Raw genomic sequence first — 21,019 nt, forward strand, 5'->3', positions numbered from 1 at the left:
TAAATTCTTTTTCAAATGATTTTAGGAGAATGATTTGAAAACTTTCTGAAACTGATTTGAAAATGAAGTTGAAAAGCTCTTTATTTGCCTTTCCTATCACTTCAAAAACTAATCACAGAAAAATATTGTTCTTCTTATTTTTTTAATAATGCCGCCGTTCAACTACAGAAAAACATGAATTCGGATGTATCTGCTCGAATTATCAAAAAATATTCGAACACTATTTAGAATTGTGACGAACGCAAAGTCGAACACGAAGTATGGTCAAAACATATTTGAACACAAGGTAGAATACAAAGTGTGATCGAAAAATAGTCACAAAATCAAAGCAAGACTGCTTGTATCAGGGTAAAGACCTGGATGTTTCGATTGCATTTTAAGGTCTATGGAGTAGTGTTCGCTGTACGCAATTGGCTGACATTTTGATAAAAATGAAAAATAATTGAAAATCAACCCTTCTAAAGCTATTTAAAATACAAAGTGATACATTTGGCTGATAGCGAAGTATTAAAAAGACAGAACAAAAGGCTCGCATTAATTCAATTTGGAATAAATTATAAGACGGATTAAATCTGAGCTTTCCGCGTTAACAGCACGAAATATATCGCTCGTTGATAGTCCCAAAATGACAATCTTTAAATCGTCATACGTTCACAAAAAACTATCATTGGTAAAACATCATTTTAAATAGCTCGCTCAAGACAACAAAACTTTTCAAATGACATGAACGCTATAAATACAACATTGCTAGTTCGAGCCAAAAACAAAAAATACTGATCTTTACTGACTTTTAAGTGGATTTTTGCCATCAAAAGATAACACAGAAGCAAAATGTAAACAAGACTGCTCGTATCAATGCGAAACCCTGAATGCTCCGACTGCCTTTTGAGGTTTATGGAGCAGTAGAAACATGAAAAAATTAAATGTAATAAAATAAATTGAAAAAAATCTAAAATTTGAAACTTTTTTTTTATAGAATCATCCCCCCACACGCCATATAAAGTACGAAAGAATATATTTCGCCCATTGTAACAAATCAATTAAGGCAAATAAGCTTCCTTCAAACAATTTGGAACAATTTCTAAGAAGGATTAAATCTCCGCTTACGCGTTAATAACGCGAAATATATCGCGCGTTAATTGTCCGAAATTGACCAAAATGGCAATCTTTAAACGACCATAACCTTACGAAAAATGGTCACAAGTGAAATATCTTTTCAAGCTCAGGGCAACAATAGCTTTCAAATGATATTGAAGAATCTCGTCGAAAATGGCTAGTTAAAAAGTCGAAGTTTCTCTGAAAAAAAAACCACCCCGAGCCTAAATATTCCGTTACTTTCGTATCGAAAGTCGGGACAATAAATTTGCAGATATTTAAACATGAAAATAAGCTTGGCTCGCATTTTAAATGCGACCCATATGAAACAACGCCAACGAAAAGCATGCGCCGTGAGGTTGAGAAAGATATGAAGCCTTTTTGTGAGTTAAGGACAACAAAACGTCTTCAAAAAGATGCTAGAAATTAATCAAAGCAAACGTAAACCTTAAAAGTTAGAATATCAGTTATCAGCCAAACAGAAAAATAAAAAGCAAAACCCATATGCCAGTTGTCTGTAGCAAAACAGCTCAGTTTTTTTTATTTGCATCAGCTATTGAGCAATTTCCGTTTTTTGAGGATAACATCTGTTATAGAGCTAATTTACACTCATAGGTAGCCCCTTTTTTGAGGTTCAAACTTTTTCAAGCCTATCGTGAAGTCTAAAACAATGCCATCACAAAGAGTTCAAAAAAAAACAAACGACTCAGATATTAGTCTTAAGGGTCAATAGAAAAAATTTTAACAGAACAAAAAAGACAATATTACGGCTTATCTTGACCTTATTCTAAACAGAAATTTTAAAATTAATTAAGAAAAAAAAAGCAATTTTTTTTTAAACAAAATTCTCCAAATAATTTTATAAAATTCCGGAAAATTATATAAATCGGTAGCTTGTTAATGTTTGTCGAAAAAAAATTTCGCCGAGAGAAATCAGAGAGAAATTTCTCTCGACCGTTTTTGGTCGAGAGAAATCAGAGGAAATATGAGTGTTTGCTTTTGAGCGAGATGCTGTGGATTGTTATAACCCAGAATAATATTAAAACAAAAAAGTGCCATTTTCAATATATAACTGATCAGATCTGGTAACTAGCTTGTTATATATTAGGCGACTCGTAAAACTTTGAAGGCCTAGGGAATATTGTGTGCTAAGAATATCAGTTCAAAAAAGACTGTTATGATCGGAGCACTTTTTTAAAAATGCCATTGAAAAAGTTATAAGGAGTTTTTTTAATTTTCACTAATTTTTTGTATTTTTGATTTTTCAAATTTTCTGTGAGCAGATTGTGTTGATCAGAGATAAAACTCAGATATTGCAATTAATTTGCTTCAAACTAGTCAAATTTGCGGGAGATTAACCTGTTGTGAAACTAAAACATATGAATTACTTTTTCTTGACGATAACAACTGATTTTGAAATGCAATGAAATGGATTCAAAAGCAATAATTCAAAGTTTTTAATATACCCCGCTAATACCTCGCGCGAAGTTAAATTAGCTTATCTAAAAGTGTGCAATGAAATGTTTGCATCACTTCATAGTCTCTCTTCAACGCTCGTCATAACCTTGCTAAAAACCGAACAATCGCAAATTTCTTATAGTTTGGGAGGGAAATCTTGCCAACTAATTTTTGAATCCAAATCTGCTTTAAAAAAAGTTGATACAAAAAATGATAAATTTTCTTTGAACTGCATATATTTAGAACATAGTTTGAAGATTCTAGACTAGAATTTTGTTCAATTGCATGGAACACTATGATCACAAAGTTCCATGCAAGAGTATGAAATGCTGGTCCTAGAATCTTCAAATTGTGTTCTGAATATATGCTGTGCGGGGAAAATTAATCACTATCATTACGACGCCAGACTCGGTTTATAACCAAAAAAAAAACAGTTTTAGGGCCTTGCCTTTAAATTCCAATACAAAAAGATTTCAATGTCTTCACAAAATTCAACAAGGCTGCTCGTATCAAATCAAAGTCAGTATTAAATAGACCAAAGAGCATGCCTCAATCAAATTGGGAACGATTTCAAACACGGACTAATTTTTTGCTGAAGCGTTTGAAACAAGTCGAAGTTTGTCTGGAGAAAAAAAACCACGCCGAGCTTAAATATTCCGTATTTTCTTTAAAAATAGTCGGAACTATAACAAATGACTAAAAATTACACAGTTCCAACTATTTTTTTTCAGACATGGAATTCACAGCTATGTGCATATAATAGCAAAATGGTGGGATCGGGGGACATTGTTGTTGGAAAGCCAGAAACACTTAGCGTTCTAATGAAACGTTTTTGTAAATTTTGCTTGTAAGAAAGATTTGAAACGAACTTTACATTCACAATAGAGACTCACAAATGAAATCGCTTACCATTCATTGGCTCTGAAGCATTTTCATAAAAACATCAATGACTTTCTACTATAATTACAAGATTTAAAATGAAGCTAAATTTGAATATTTCCAGGACAATTATTTACAAGTTGTGGTCTAAATAATCTCGCTTTGATGTTTTCTGACTACGCTGCACGACTTTATTGGTCATTCTTAGACACCTTTGGAACCTTCATAAGCTTCATTTTCGCCAAAAACGGTGGCTTGTTGGTTCCACATTTCGGAATAGATGCTTCCAGAGGTGTCTATCAATTCTTGATGAGTTCCTCGCTCAACTATGACCCCGTCTTTGAGGACCATGATCATGTCCGCATTGACCACAGTGGACAATCTGTGGGCTACTACCAGAGTGGTCCTGTCTTTGCTGACGTCATCAAGTGCACTCTGGATATTTCTTTCTGTCTGAGTGTCCAGGGCAGAAGTGGCCTCGTCCAACAGAATTATTTTAGGAGCCTAAAAATAACTTCTAAAAATTTTTAAGGACGATCAAAAATCGGATGAAAGTCTCAAAAAGACTTTAATGTAAGGGTCGACCATGAAACTTGTATGACCTTGAGAATAGTTCTGGCGATTGCCACCCGTTGTTTCTCTCCCCCACTAAGCTTCTGCCCCTTTTCGCCGACCCTGGTCTCGTAACCGTCTGGGAATGTGTGGATGATCCTCTCGTGGATGTCGGCTCTTTCGGCTGCCACCTTCATTTCCTCCTCGCTTGCATCTGGCCTTCCGTAGTGGATGTTGTAGCTGGATACAAAACGAACAAGAATGGTCGTTTGCATGCAGGTAGCACTACTGATAGTTTCGGCCACAATGATACACGAAAAGAAGTCGAAAACCGAGAAGAAACGTTGGATACTTTTTCATTGCATTTTTTGGTTCATAGCTCTAATGAAATACATTTTTTTGAAAATTTCTTCAAAAGCGGTGAATTAAAACTAACATCATGAGTGGTAGAATGAGTTGTGATTATAGCTGAATTAACATTAGCATTGAAAGTAGAATTTATGTTTGAGATCAACTTCTATTCAGAAATTGTCCAATTTATTTCGAAATCGGAAACTTTCAGATCTTTTTTAGACCCTAAGAGAACAAAGTTGAAGTTTTTCAGAATCGGAATCACGAATGATAGGGCTCCAATATTATATTGCACTTAACGGCTCTTTTTCCTCCCCCCCCCCCCCCCCCACACACACCTCACATATACATCAATTTTTGAAGTAACAAGGGGTTTTACAAGGTTAAGTATGAAGATCAAATATGTTTGTCATAGCCTAATTAGTCCGCATACCAAATTTTGTAACAATCCCATGATGTGAACAAAATTTTACTTTTAAAATTTCGCAGGTGGGGGGGGGGAAGGAAAAAGAGCCCACTTAACTCCCTACGAGTTTTCTCAGAGGAGGCAAGATTTGACTGGAAAAAAATTGAACTGACCTATTTCGGTTTATTTTCTTCCCATTTTTCGGTAGCGTAGTCTCCTTTTGGCAACCAAAAGGTTGGTGGTTTGAGGCAGGGGCGGATATTTCCGTGGGAGGGGGTGGGGTGAACCCAATGCCAGAAAAACAAACAAAAACTATTCACAAAACGCAAAAAAAAACCATAACCATATTATTCCTAGCCCGTGAACAACAGCGGATTTGCGAAAAAAATCTAATTTGATCTGTCGTTTTTTTTTGCGGATAAATATTTTTAAGTTGAAAATCATCAGCGACAGCTCTTAACTGCGAATAAGGCGGAAAAATGATTCACAAGTAAGATCCTACTAGTGCCGAATGTAGGCGCAAAAAAGCGACAACAATACTGTCGCAACAATTTTTTCAAGATGATTCAACATGACTCACCCATATTTTCAGCATGACTCACCCAATTTCTTCAATATGACTCACCCAAAATTTTCAAAATGACTCACCCAGTATTTTTAACATGACTCACCCAATTTTTTCAATATGAAAAACCCAATATGGTTATTTTTCCTTTCCCCCCCCCCACCTGCAATTTTTGATCTTTTAAATTACTGTTCACCTTGTCCAATTGTCATGAAAATTGACATGCGGACTAATTAGGCCATGACAAACCTATTTGGTCATCATAATTAAACTTATAAAACCACTCGTTAGACCATAAAATTCATGTTGGTGTGAGGTAGGGGGGGGAAGGAAAAAGAGCTCCCAATATTTTAAACATGACTCACCCAATTTTTTTAAAATGACTCACCCAATTTTTTCAATATGACTCACCCAATTTTTTCAACATGACTCACCCGATTGTGTCACTGAACAGAACAGTGTCCTGCGGAACGACCCCGATGCTCTTGCGGAGACTATGCTGGGTCACTTTTGAGATGTCCTGTCCGTCTATTGAAATGCACCCGCCTTGGATATCGTAGAAGCGGAACACCAGCCGGATCAAAGTACTCTTCCCAGACCCAGACGGACCAACCACTGCAACAGTTTTTCCCGCTGGAACCTGTAAAATATGAGCAAAACTATATTAGGCAAATTGAGACAAGGCAAATTGAGACCAAACTTTTTTTTTGTATGGCATGTTTATGTATGCCTTGATCAATGTCTGATAAATTATAAATTCAATTTTTAAAAGTAACCATCTTTGAAAATGTTTGCCAAAATTTAAAAGTTTGATACTTTCGTTATATTATATGCGTAAGACAGAGTTACTAGATTTCAGGCCGTTTCCAATGCAATTATAATGCAAGACGGTCAAACCATTGTTTACTCAACTTTGAGTAACCAGTATTTTGTCACTTGAGTTCGGTTACGAACACAATCAAAACATTTGGAGAAATTGAAATGTAAAAATTCAACATTTTTATTTTTTATGGAAAAATGGTATTCATACAATTTCCATATGTGAAAAATCATTAATCATAGACCGTTCATGCAATTTTCTGTACTTATGGAATTGCATGAAAAGTGTATGACTAGTGTTTTGTTATATATAAAAATTATCGGATTAGCATTTTTGGTCAAGTTGGGCTTCATTCAATTGTTTTTTTTTCTTGTCATTTTTTGTTTGCAGTTTTTTTTAGCTTGATTCAAAGTTCAGGTTGCAGCATTTTTAGTGGCTGCATTTTTGGTTGCTGCATTTTAAAATTGCTGCATTTTTCGTTGCTGCATTATAAAGGTTGCTGCATATTTGAGTAAAGATTGCTGCATTATCTAGGTTGCTGCATTTTTGAGTAAAACCAGTCCAATTTTCATTTACATTTTTTATCATTTGAGGGTGTTATAACCGAAAATACCCATAGTTTGTAGCAAAGAAATATGCGGCGGTCACGAAAGTGGCACCGGTCGTGGTAACTTTTGCTAAGATCGTATCAATTGCGAACACTTTTTCTTCGCTCGCGCCGTTCGCGGAAATGTTCTTTTTTCGAACGTTCCAGTTGTGGGTTTTATAGTGGAGATTTTTCCCCGGCAACAATACAGTTTGAGTTTTATTAAAAAAATTCCCCAAAAATGGCTAGTTACCCACCCCGCGCACAAATGTTCCGTTACTTTCGTATCGAAAGTCGGAACAATAAGCTTTCAAATTTTCTAACAAAACTGTTGAGAAATTGAATCACTAGCAATTTCGTCGTAATAAAATCTAGTTTGATCAAAAAAGTCAGTGTAAAAAGATTCCACATTTTGTCAGCGAAATCCGTAAAAATTTAGTACTATCCGCAAGGGATTATTGTGCGTTTTGTTACGGTAGTACACATTGGCATAAACATTATAGATAGTTGGGTAAAATTGATTTAAGCAAGTTATCCCAAAACAAATCAAAAGATGCTAAGACTTGTAAACCTCGAAACTTTAATTTTGTCAATGATTCGTGAATTAATTTTTGAAAGTTTTAGCGGTTACAAATCACTGGTAGAGAACATAAAGCAGTGAATTTTTGAATGGAATGTTTCGGTCTTCTATCATTTTTGTAAGGTGCAAATAGTCCCAAATACCTAACCTTTTGACAAAAACACTCAAGAGAAATGAAAAGTTCATCCTCGAATTTTGCATGATGGAAAAATGGTTGTCATGTCCTGCCTGAAACACTTACAACTTGGCTCTGAGAGGTCTTAGGTGGTTTTTGAGACCATCATAGGGATCATGTCTGAGACTTTTCTGGGTGATGTCGGTCAAGTTATAGCCGAGGTGAAGAATGCTTGGCCGTAGAATTCACTTGGTGGTGTTGACGCCGTGAAATTTACACTCTTCATTTTGGCACTAATTTGACCGACATTCTCCAGAAAAAGTTTGTGGTGGAAGTCCATGGTGATCTCAAAAATTAAAATTATTTAATTTACAGCACTTTTGTATCGCACCTGAAATCCTAGCTACTTCTTTAGAGGTTTTTTTATTTTGTTTTGACATTCGTCAATAAAAGCCCGTCGTTTGATTTGAAGCAGACACCAAACCAATGGAGTTTTTGATTCACCAAATAATCCGAAAATAACGTCAGCTTGATGAAAAACTTCCGACGGTGATTTCAAAAGTCCATCGGAAGCAATTTTTCTACGTTTCGAAGGCGCGTTCAATTGACTCTCTCAAACCCCCCTCTCTGTCGATGTTCAACAAAAAAATTCCGTCCTGCGTTTCCACCCATTCATCTCCGACTCTTAAAGATTCGATGTTTTAAGGCATTTTTGACTTGTTTGTGTATCATTGACAATACAGTGTCAGTTTTTTATATCCGGAACCAGGAAGGATGTATTTCACTGGTTCCGGCTAAAATTTTGAATTTCACGGAGAAATAGTTGAAAAACTGTTTTGCTCAAAATTGCTCCAAAAACATGCAACTTCACGTAATCCACAACAAAAAATGCGCAATCCAGAACAGTTTGTGTAATCCACAAACAAATAACATTTCTTTGTGTTTAGTCAGCTTAAGCTGTCGTGGAAATAGCAACTGCAAGGGAAACCACAAATTGTAAACAGAATCTGCAAACTGTAAGCGGAAACCGCAAATTGTAAGCGGATTCAGCAAATTGTAAGCAGAACTGCAGATTGTGAGCGGAACCCGCATCAATTGGCGGAATCCGTTTGCATTAGTTTTGCAGAATCCGGAACAACTAGAAACTCTAGATCGACGCGGAATTCGCAACATTAATAACGTGCCGACAATTATTACGCAACAAAAATTTGTGCGCGGAATCCACGGAAATTTTGTAAGGTGAATCTACTTACTTGTTGACCTTGTTTGAAGACTTGTATCTGGATTCCAGTGACCTATAGACACCAAATTAACCACCTATCCCGTGCACAGGTTGGCCTCGTAATTTCACTTTTATTGCATATCAGATAAACAAAATTTGTATTTTGAACCTCGAATTTTGTTCACTTACGGACGCTGCGTGTCTCGAGATGTTCCAAAAAATTTGCATGATAGCTGTTGGTGTTCTACATCATTGGACCTAAATTTTTACCGCTGCCTCATAGTGTTAAAAATAAACCTTTGAAGTTTTTTCCTTGAAATGAAACAAATCTCAAAAACTCCAAACAATTAGCAACATGCTGGTTGCTTCAAGCTCGATTTTTTCTCAATAAGAAAAGCAAAACCGCAAGTCAAATACGCGACCTCGGAGTCCAACAAACCGTGCCGAAGAGCTCAGGTTTTAATACAATTTGAAGTGCAGTTGCAGGACTGAAATTTTGAGGCTGAAAAACAATTTACAGTCGAACGCAAAATCAAAACTTACCTAATTTTGGTCGAGAAGCGGAAACATAGAAACAATCGGTTTAAAGGTCTAAAACTAATAGAGCATTGCGCGAGCACAGTCGAAATTGGGTTTTCTGTTTTTTGATCAAGTAAATTGAAATACACCGAGACAGTCGGAACCCGCCATTAATTTATCTAGTCGGCCAAAATATATTAAACTCGGTTCGAGAAAGCCAAAGCAAAAGTCAAGAATTTCGAACTTGGTATCGCTTTTTTGTAAAAGTTGAGCATAAACTAAAACAAAATTCAGAATTTGAGAATGGTCTAAGCTACACTATGAATGACAAGTGAACATGTCTTCACCTTTGATTGCTGATTGCACGTGAGTTAGCCAATATTGTTTTCATACAATGCAAAAAACTTCTGAGATTATCGTATTGGTTTGAAACTATTTGAAACTATTTATTTCAATTATATTCTATTTCCCTGTAAAATATTAATTACTTAACAATCATGATCCATGAATAAATCTTAATCTAGATCCGTAAACCTGAAACCCTAGTGGTTCAGAGAATTGATAAAGATTGAAATCTGTTGCTTTTTTTCTCTCCTCTAATCGCAGTAAACTAGTATATCTCTAGATCTATTGATACTAGGAAATATAAGAGTAAGACTAGGATTGGTATTGGACTAAGGAGTTGCACGAACTTATCCCGCCAGAAATAAGATAGGGTGACGAAAAGATGGTGTACCTTATCTGAAAATACTGAATGAGTGAGCCACCCCAGGCGTAAACTGAATAGTTAATTCATGAAAAACTATTATTGTTTAATTCATGATTGTTAATTCATGAAAAACTATGATTGTTCAATTCATGATTTTTAATTCATGAAAAACTATGAATGTTTCATTCAGCATTGCTACTTCATGAAAAACTATGGGTGTTTCATTCAGGATTTTTAATTCATGAAAAACTATAGGATGGAAAAATTTAGGATGGACAGAAACCTACAAACCTGCTTGAAGTATCGGCAAAGTTTTCGAAAGAGTTACTAGCAAGATTCGGTAGCTAGCGACAGGCTAAAAATTTTTTACGCCTGAAGACAGGATCCATCACCTCAGGGCTAGCTACCAGAGAGCTAGCAAGAGAACGACTCTATCCACAACAACATTTACTATAAATCTGAAACAAAAACAAAATATTAAGAAACATCTAGAATCGTTAAAGATTCGCGAACAAATTTTTGACAAGGACACGAAAATATTGGAAATAAAGAGATATTTCTTAGAACAAGAATGAAAAGTTAAAGAATTGTAGAGCCTCAGATGAGACAAAATTCTTTCACGATACTATAGAAAGAAAATCAAAACCAATGAACTTAAAAGTTTCCAGATTTTTTCCAATATTAGCCGATGCGGGTTTATTTTGTACAATTATTGAATTCTTGGATTTCCTGGAAAGACACCTAGCAAATGTTTAGGCCTGATTGTCAAAGGTGGTTTTTGAAGGTGATAAATTTTCTTAAACAATCCGACAATTCAAGTTTTCCGTCACTTTGGTAATATGAAAACTGTAGGTTAAAAAACTTCATTTTCAAAAGTTTCAAACTATATTCCAGTCTTCCTGACAGGGTTCGTGGATGTTTCCTTTCAGGAAGCCAAGAATAACCCTGAACTCTGAAACAATCATGGCAGGAAGTCCTAGTTTTTCTCTCTGGCTACTTAAACCCGGGTATCGAATACTAAAAATCACACACAGACTATCGATTTTACCCTCCTGCAATGAAGTACAAAGTTTGCTCTGAAGTACAAAGCTCGCATCTGCTTAAGCAATGAAGATTGCTTTTTATAGAAGTGCAATTTCTTCTCTAAATGCCACAAGACAAGGGCGTGATATTCAAGTATTCATCCATCCATAAAATGACAGCTCTTATTTATTTCTCCGATTCAAAGTTTTCTGAAATAAGAATATTTTTATATGTCGACCAAGTTGATTTTAAGAGCTCTACGAAAAATTATAAAATCCCTTTTTGATCTGCAGACAATTTTTTTAATTTTTTTGAAAAATGCAGTTTTTGGGTCTTTTCGGAAAACATTTATGAAAAGTTTTTGTAAATTTTGCTTGTAAACAAACTTTACATTCACAAGAGAGAGTCACAAATGAAATTGCTTACCATTGTATGACCTTGAGAATAGTTCTGGTGATTGCCACCCGTTGTTTCTCTCCCCCACTAAGCTTCTGCCCCTTTTCGCCCACCCTGGTCTCGTACCCGTCTGGATGATCTTCTCGTGGATGTCGGCTCTTTCGACTGCCACCTTCATTTCCTCCTCGCTTGCAGCTAGCCTTCCGTAGTGGATGTTGTAGCTTGATACAAAACGAACAAGAATGGTCATTTGCATGCAAGTAGCACTATTGATAATTTCGGCTACAATGATACATGAAAAGAAGTCGAAAACCGAGAAGAAACGTTGGATACTTTTTCAAAGCATTTTTTGGTTCATAACTCTAATGAATTACATGTTTTTGAAAAGTTCTTCAAAAGCGGTGAATTAAAACTGACATCATGAGTGGTAGAATGAATTGTGATGATAGCTAAAATAACGTTTGCATTGAAAGTAAAATTTATGATTGAGATCAGCTTTTATTCAGAAATTGACCAATTTATTTCGAAATCGGAAAATTTCAGACCTTTTTTAGACCCTAAGAGAACAGACTTGAAATCTTTCAGAATCGGAATCACGAATGATAGGGCTCTAATATGATTTTGCACTTAACTCCCTACGAGTTTCTCAGAGGAGGCAAGATTTGACTGGAAAAAAATTGAACTGACCTATACCTTTATTTTCTTCCCATTTTTCGGTAGCGAATTCTCCTTTTGGCAACCAAAAGGTTGGTGGTTTGAGGCATGGGCGGATATTTTTGTGGGAGGGGGTAGGGTGAATTTTCAAAAAGTGTTCGGAAATTTTTCTGGCCAATTTTTCAAGTCGAGTAAATTGATCCGTGCTTATTACATAAAGGCGAGACAAACTTTACCCAATACCAGAAAAACAAACAAAAATTATTTACAAAACGCAAAAATAACTATAACCATATTATTCCTAACCCATGAACAACAGCGGATTTGCAAAAAAAAATCTAATTTGATCTGTCGTTTTTTTGCGGATAAATATTTTTAAGTTGAAAATCATCAGCGACAGCTCTTAACTGCGAATAAGGCAGAAAAATGATTCACAAGTAAGATCCTACTAGTGCCGAATGTAGGCGCAAAAAAGCGACAACAATACTGTTGCAACAATTTTTTCAACATGATTCAACATGACTCACCCCATATTTTCAACATGAATCACCCAATTTTTTCAATATGACTCACCCAATTTCTTCAATATGACTCACCCGATGTTTTCACCATGATTCACCCAATTTCTTCAGTATGACTCACCCGATGTTTTCAACATGACTCACCCATTTTTTTCGAAATGACTCACCCGATGTTTTCAACATGACTCACCCAGTTTTTTCAAAATGACTCACCCGATGTTTTCAACATGACTCACCCAATTTCTTCAATATGACTCACCCGATGTTTTCAACATGACTCACCCAATTTCTTCAATATGACTCACCCGATGTTTTTACCATGACTCACCCAATTTCTTCAATATGACTCACCCAAATTTTTCAAAATGACTCACCCAGTATTTTTAACATGACTCACCCAATTTTTTCAATATGACTCACCCAAAAACTTCAACATGACTCACCCGATTGTGTCACTGAACAGAACAGTGTCCAGCGGAAAGACCCCGATGCTCTTGCGGAGACTATGCTGGGTCACTTTTGAGATGTCCTGTCCGTCTATTGAAATGCACCCGCCTTGGATATCGTAAAAGCGGAACACCAGCCGGATCAAAGTACTCTTCCCAGACCCAGACGGACCAAACACTGCAACAGTTTTTCCCGCTGGAACCTGCAAAATTTGAGCAAAACTATACTAGCAATTTTTTGACTATGTATATAATTTTGACTGATTTATATAATTTTATGTATAAAGTTTTGTATGTTATTTTATTTTGACTAAGTACTGAGAGATATTATTATCTTGAGCTCAAATTAAAAAACGATATTTCAGCTGTGATCATTTTTCGTATAATTATGGGGGCTTAAAGATTGCCATTTCGGAACAATTAATGCGCAAAATAGTTCGCACTATTTCCTTTTTATTTACTACAATTATTTTTTTCATGTTATTACTGCTTCATAGACATTAAAAAGCAGTCGGAACATTCAGGGCTTCGTCCTGATACGAGCAGCCTCACGGGTTAGCCTTTATAGACCAAAAACTTCACTCCAATCATACACTTCTATAAACTAAGTTTATGAAAAAATACTCATACAAATTTCATAAAATTTGCAAAAATGGTGCCATCGAATTTTCGAAGAACTTTTTTTTCGGCATAAAATTCGGTGTTTTTTTCTTATTAACAAAGAAAAAATTTTTTTATCAAAAAAATGCTTATTATACAAGTTCCATATTCGGAAATTCTATGACTAACAATTTTTTGATGGCGACAACAAAAGTAATTTTGAAATGTCCCCCAAATTTTCAGTTTTTTGCGGAGACTTTTGAGATGTTCTTTCCGTCTATTGAAATGCACCCGCCTTGGATATCGTAAAAGAAGAACACCAGCCGGATCAAAGTAATCTTCCCAGACCCAGACGGACCAACCACTGCAACAGTTTTTCCCGCTGGAACCTGTAAAATATGAGCAAAACTATATTAGGCAAATTGAGACAAGGCAAATTGAGACAAGACAAATTGAGACTATACTTTCAAAAACCGCAAAAAACTTCTATTTTTTTTGTATTGCATGTTTATGTATGCCTTGATCAAGGTCTGATAAATTATAAATTCAAATTTTAAAAGTATCAATTTTTTAAATTTGCCAAAATTTAAAAGTTTGATACTTTCGATATATTATATGCGTATGACAGAGTTACTACATTTCAGGCCGTTTCCAATGCATTTATATTGCGAGACGGTCAAGCCATTGTTTACTCAGCTTTGAGTAACCAGTGTTTTGACACTTGAGTTTGGTTACGAACACAACCAAAACATTCTGAGAAATTGAAATGTAAAAATTCAACCTTTTTGATTTATGGAAAAATGGTATTCATACAATTTTGATATGTGAACAGTCATTAATCATAGACAGTTCATGCAGTTTTTTTACTTGTGGAATTGCAAGAAAAGTTTATGGTTACTATTTTGCCATATATAGAATTGTATGATTAGCGTTTTTGGTCAACTCGGGCTTCATTCAATTGTTTTTTTCTTCTGATTTTTCGTTTGCAGTTTTTTAGCTTGATTCAAAGTTCAGGTTGCTGCATTTTTAGTGGCTGCATTTTTGGTTGCTGCATTAAAAAATTGCTGCATTTCTGGTTACTGCATTATAAAGATTGCTGCATATTTGAGTAAAGATTGCTGCATTATCTAGGTTGCTGCATTTTTGAGTAAAACCAGTCCAATTTTAATTTAAATTTTTCATCATTTGAGGGTGTTATAACCGACAATACCCATAGTTTGTAGCAAAGAAATAAGCGGCGGTCACGAAAGTGACACCGGTCGTGGTAACTTTTGCTATGATCGTATCAGTTGCGAACACTTTTTCTTCGCTCGCGCCGTTCGCGGAAATGTTTTTTTTTTTCAGTTCTGGGTTTTATAGTAGAGATTTTTCCCCGGCAACAATACAGGTTGAGTTTTATTTAAAAAATTCCCCGTAATGGCTAGTCACCCACCCCGCGCACATATGTTCCGTTACTTTCGTATCGAAAGTCGGAACAATAAGCTTTTAAATTATCTAACAAAACTGTTGAGAAATGAATCACTAGCAATTTCGTCGTAATAAAAACTGTTTGATCAAAAAAAAGTCAGTGTAAGAAGATTCCACATTTTGTCAGCAAAATCCGTAAAGATTTAGTACTTTCCGCTAAGGGATCATTGTGCATTTTGTTACGGTAGTCACATAAAACGCGGTTTTAAGGATTTTGCAAAGAAAACGCAGTTCTTGCGACAAGCTCTGGTTGTGATGAATTATGATTATTACAACTTAAAAAGCTTGATGTGAAACTGGCATAGAAAACTAAAAAAATTCCAACTGACAAAAATTTCAAAAAAACCCACAACTGCCAAACAATATGTAAATATTACAAATGGTTTAAGCAGTCTAGTTTTTGGAAAGAAAGAAATTGATTTAAATTAAGTTGAAAATAAGGTAACCGAAATATTCAACAGAAAAAAAATTAATTGTTTTTCAATTCAACAAGTTTTGGCAGATTTCTGAAATACTATCCCAGTACTCGTCGTTATCAAGCAACTGGACTTCAAATCTTTATTTCACGTTAAAAATCAATGCGTTTAGGTTTTTCCATTTGTTTCGTTGAGGAAAATCATAATTGTATTCCAATTGAAATAGCCTAAAAGTTATCTTGTTTCAATTTGTCAGGTTTTAAAAAACAAACAAAAATTTGGGCGACTTCGACAGCCCACGGTTGCAATCAGCCAATTGTTGTAGCCTTTTTTATTCTCAGAGTGCTCTGCTTGGCATAAACATTGTAGATAGTTGGGAAAAATTGATTTAAGCAAGTTATCCCAAAACAAATCAAAAGATGCTAAGACTTGTAAACCTCGAAACTTTAATTTTGTCAATGATTCGTGAATTAATTTTTGAAAGTTTTAGCGGTTACAAATCACTGGTAGAGAACATAAAGCAGTGAATTTTTGAATGGAATGTTTCGGTCTTCTATCATTTTTGTAAGGTGCAAATAGTCCCAAATACCTAACCTTTTGACAAAAACACTCAAGAGAAATGAAAAGTTCATCCTCGAATTTTGCATGATGGAAAAATGGTTGTCATGTCCTGCCTGAAACACAAAATTATTACAACTTGGCTCTGAGAGGTCTTAGGTGGTTTTTGAGACCATCATAGGGATCATGTCTGAGACTTTTCTGGGTGATGTCGGTCAAGTTATAGCCGAGGTGAAGAATGCTTGGCCGTAGAATTCACTTGGTGGTGTTGACGCCGTGAAATTTACACTCTTCACTTTGGCACTAATTTGACCGACATTCTCCAGAAAAATTTGTGGTGGAAGTCCATGGTGATCTCAAAAATTAAAATTATTTAATTTACAGCACTTTTGTATCTCACTTTAAATCCTAGCTACTTCTTTAGAGGTTTTTTTTCTTTTGCTTTTGACATTCGTCAATAAAATCCCGTCGTCTGATTTTGAAGCAGACACCAAACCAATGGAGTTTTCGATTCATCAAATAATCCGAAAATAACGTCAGCTTGATGAAAAACTTCCGACGGTGATTTCAAAAGTCCATCGGAAGCAATTTTTCTACGTTTCGAGGCGCGTTCAATTGACTCTCTCAAACCCCCCTCTCTGTCGATGTTCAACAAAAAAATTCCGTCCTGCGTTTCCACCCATTCATCTCCGACTCTTGAAGACTCGATGTTTTAAGGCATTTTCGACTTGTTTGTGTATCATTGACAATACAGTGTCAGTTTTTTATATCTGAAGGAAAAAGGATGTATTTCACTGGTTCCGGCTAAAATTTTGAATTTCACGGAGAAATAGTTGAAAAACTGTTTTGCTCAAAATTGCTCCAAAAACATGCAACTTCACGTAATCCACAACAAAAAATGCGCAATCCAGAACAGTTTGTGTAATCCACAAACAAATAACATTTCTTTGTGTTTAGTCAGCTTAAGCTGTCGTGGAAATAGCAACTGCAAGGGAAACCACAAATTGTAAGCAGAATCTGCAAACTGTAAGCGGAAACCGCAAATTGTAAGCGGATTCAGCAAATTGTAAGCAGAACTGCAGATTGTGAGCGGAACCCGCATCAATTGGCGGAATCCGTTTGCATTAGTTTTGCAGAATCCGGAACAACTAGAAACTCTAGATCGACGCGGAATTCGCAACATTAATAACGTGCCGACAATTATTACGCAACAAAAATTTGTGCGCGGAATCCACGGAAATTTTGTAAGGTGAATCTACTTACTTGTTGACCTTGTTTGAAGACTTGTATCTGGATTCCAGTGACCTATAGACACCAAATTAACCACCTATCCCGTGCACAGGTTGGCCTCGTAATTTCACTTTTATTGCATATCAGATAAACAAAATTTGTATTTTGAACCTCGAATTTTGTTCACTTACGGACGCTGCGTGTCTCGAGATGTTCCAAAAAATTTGCATGATAGCTGTTGGTGTTCTACATCATTGGACCTAAATTTTTACCGCTATTTTTTAAAAACACGAATTTTCATGTTCAAATCTAAAATTGTAAAAATCAATTGAGACTCTTTGGGTTGTATACCAGAGGTTTTTACTAGAAATCTTTACATTTTACCTTAAAGTAAAATGTACTTGGAAACTTCTTCAGAAAAAAAGATGGCATAATTTAATCAGTGTTGTCAACAAAATAAATTTCCATATCCTTTTCAGATTCATTGGCGGTGAAAAATAATTACTAGGCGTTAATAGCGAAAAACGAAAGACTAAAAATTGCAGCTGCCTCATAGTGTTAAAAATAAACCTTTGAAGTTTTTTCCTTGAAATGAAACAAATCTCAAAAACTCCAAACAATTAGCAACATGCTGGTTGTTTCAAGCTCGATTTGTTCTCAATAAGAAAAGCAAAACCGCAAGTCAAATACGCGACTTCGGAGTCTAACAAACCGTGCCGAATAGCTTAGGTTTTATAAAACTTTGATGTGCAGTTGCAGGACTGAAATTTTGCGGCTGAAAAACAACTTACAGTCGAACGCAAAACCAAAAGTTACCTAATTTTGGTCGAGAAGTGGAAACATAGAAACACTCAATATAAAGGTTTAAAACTAACAGAGCATTGCGCGAGCACAGTCGAAATTGGGTTTTCAGTTTTTTGATCAAGTAAATTGAAATATACCGAGACAGTCGAGCATGCCAATAATTTATCTAGTCGGCCAAAATATATTCAACTCGGTTCGAGAAAGCCAAAACAAAAGTCAAAAACTTCGAACTGGGTATCGCTTTTTTGTAAGAGTTGAGCATAAATGAAAAAAAAATTCAGAATTTGAGCATGCTCTAAGCTACACTATGAATGACAAGTGAACATGTCTTCATCTTTGATAGCTGATTGCACGTCAGTTAGCCATCTATAGTTTTCATACATACAATAAACTTCTGAGATTATCGTATTGGTTTGAAACCAGTTTGAAACTTTTTGTTTCAATTGGGTTCTATTTCCCTGTAAAATATTTATTACTTAACAATCATGATCCATGAATAAATCTTAATCTAGTGGTTCAGAGCATTGATAATAAAGATTGAAATCTGGTGCTTTTTTTTCTCTCCTCTTACTTCGCTCGCAGTAAACTAGTATATCTCTAGATCTATTGATACTAGGAAATATAAGAGTAAGATTAGGATTGGTATTGGACTAAGGAGTTGCACAAACTTATCCGACCGAAAATAAGATAGCGTGACGAACAGATGGTGTACCTTATCTGAAAATACTCTATGAGTGAGCCATCCCAGGCGTAAACTCAATAGTTAATTCATGAAAAACTATGATTGTTTAATTCATGATTTTTAATTCATGAAAAACTATGAATGTTTCATTCATGATTTTTAATTCATGAAAAACTGTAGGATGGAAAAACTTAGGATGGACAGAAACCTACAAACCTGCTTGAAGTATCGGCAAAATTATCTCAAGCGTTACTAACACGATTCGGTAGCTAGCGACTGGCTAAGGATATTTTTACGCCTGAAGACAGGATCCATCACCTCAAAGCTAGCTACCAGAGAGCTAGCAAGAGAACGACTCTATCCACAACAACATATACTATAAATCTGAAACAAAAACAAAATATTAAGAAACATCTAGAAGCATTAAAAGTTCATAAGAATCGCAACCAAATTTTTGACAAGGACACAAAAATATTGAAAATAAAGATATTTTGTGGAACAAGAATGAAAAGTTAAATAATTGTAGAGCCTCAGATGAGACAAAAATGAATGAACTTAAAGTTTCCAGATTTTTTCCAATATTAGCCAATGCGGGTTTATTTTGTACAATTATTGAATTCTTGGATTTCCTGGAAAGACACCTAGCAAATGTTTAGGCCTAATTGTCAAAGGTGGTTTTTGAAGGTGATAAATTTTTTTAAACAATCCGACGATTCAACTTTTCCATCACTTTAGTAATATGAAAACTGTAGGTTAAAAAACTTCATTTTCAAAAGTTTCAAACTATATTCCAGACTTCCTGACAGGGTTCGTGGATGTTTCCTTTCAGGAAGCCAAGAATAACCCTGAACTCTGAAACAATCATGACAGCAAGTCCCAGTTTTTCTCTCTGGCTACTTAAACCCGGGTATCGAATACTAAAAATCACACACAGACTATCGATTTTACCCTCCTGCAATGAAGTACAAAGTTTGCTCTGAAGTACAAAGCTCGCAACTGCTTAAGTAATGAAGATTGCTTTTTATAGAAGTGCAATTTCTTCTCTAAATGCCTCAAGAGAAGGGCGTGGCATTCAAGTATTCATCCATCCATAAAAATTCACCTCTTATTTATTTCTCCGATTCAAATTTTTCTGAAATAAGAATATTTTTATATGTCGATCAAGTTGATTTTAAGAGCTCTACGAAAAACTATAAAATCCCCTTTTGATCTGCAGACAATTTTTTAATTTTTTGAAAAATGTAGTTTTTGGGTCTTTTCGGAAAACATTTAGCAAACAATTTGTGTAGGTAGGCCCAAAATGGTCGCCGTTAAACATTAGCGTAGGTAGGCCCAAAATGGTTGCCGTTAAACAGTAGCAAGGTGGGGTCACTTTGGGTGGCGAGGGCGTGGAATCCTGGAGTGTATTAGACGATTACCCTGCTGCCCACCTAAATCCGCTTCTGCTTATGGCCATCATTTCTTGGTTGTTAATTAACTTATGAACATTTTTAAGCACTTTCCATTTCATTTAATTTTGAAGAAAGATACTGGAAAGAAAGAAAATGACCAATGATGTCCCTGGAGGGGGAATGATCTGACCTTGAATGAGACGTTCTTGAGGATAGGCTGGTCTGGTCTATAGTGGAAAGTGACGTCATCAAACTTTATCTCTCCTCCTTCGATACTCAAAGCTGCACATCCCTTGTGATCAGTGACCTCCACCTGAAATAATAGGTTCGAATACCAGCGGTAACAGTTTTTTGCACAAGAATACATCTTTGCATAGTCTACAGCACAAGAAAAGTCTATTGCATATTCCAGTAAAGGAATCATCCAATAAGTCACTACTTCCTCAGGGATTCGACCCCCTCACCAAGCAAAGGGTCCCCCTTTTCATTATTTCATAACATCCATTTTCAGTCGACCAACGCTAAAATTATCCTGAAGTATATACTTACTTAATAAAGTATAAACTAATTTATACTAATTTTGAAGGGCAGCGCAGGCCGAAAATTAGCAGTTTTTTGGGCTAAAATTTTCCAAAAAGCTCATAAAAAATCCTAAATCAGCCCCTGCTGCGGAGCATTGAAATAGTATAAGACATTTTTTTGAAATTAAAAATTGTAACCCCCATTCTACAATAGTTAATACTTTTTATGATGTAACCAGTGCTTTAAAAGGGGTTGGGCATGAAGACCAAAAACCGGATGTTGTGAACAAAATTTTTGCCAATGTGGGTGAGGTCGGAAGGAGGGGAAAGCCACAGTAAAAACAAATAAAAAGAAATCATCTTCGTGTTAATTAAAAACATAACATTTCACAAATTATGATCTTTTTTAAAAATTAAGCATCGGTCAAAATAGTTCTATTGAACGAGTGGTTA

At 35.5% G+C, this 21,019-nt stretch overlaps 1 protein-coding gene across 1 annotated transcript; it reads right to left on the reverse strand.

Annotated features, from left to right (window-relative positions):
* Positions 1–3,478: 3,478 nt before the first annotated feature.
* LOC134846784 (ATP-binding cassette sub-family B member 6-like) lies at positions 3,479–20,770 on the reverse strand. Its single transcript, XM_063864175.1, has 5 exons — positions 20,765–20,770; positions 20,236–20,358; positions 5,741–5,946; positions 4,035–4,224; positions 3,479–3,936 (listed from the first exon to the last, which is right to left on the reverse strand). Exons 1-5 carry the CDS (start codon positions 20,768–20,770, stop codon positions 3,637–3,639), a joined length of 825 nt encoding a protein of 274 aa, XP_063720245.1. The 3' UTR covers positions 3,479–3,636.
* Between the last annotated feature and the right edge of the window lie 249 nt (positions 20,771–21,019).

This window comes from Symsagittifera roscoffensis, chromosome 5 (genome assembly GCF_963678635.1).
Source record: "Symsagittifera roscoffensis chromosome 5, txSymRosc1.1, whole genome shotgun sequence".
NCBI classification, from domain to species: domain Eukaryota; kingdom Metazoa; phylum Xenacoelomorpha; order Acoela; family Convolutidae; genus Symsagittifera; species Symsagittifera roscoffensis.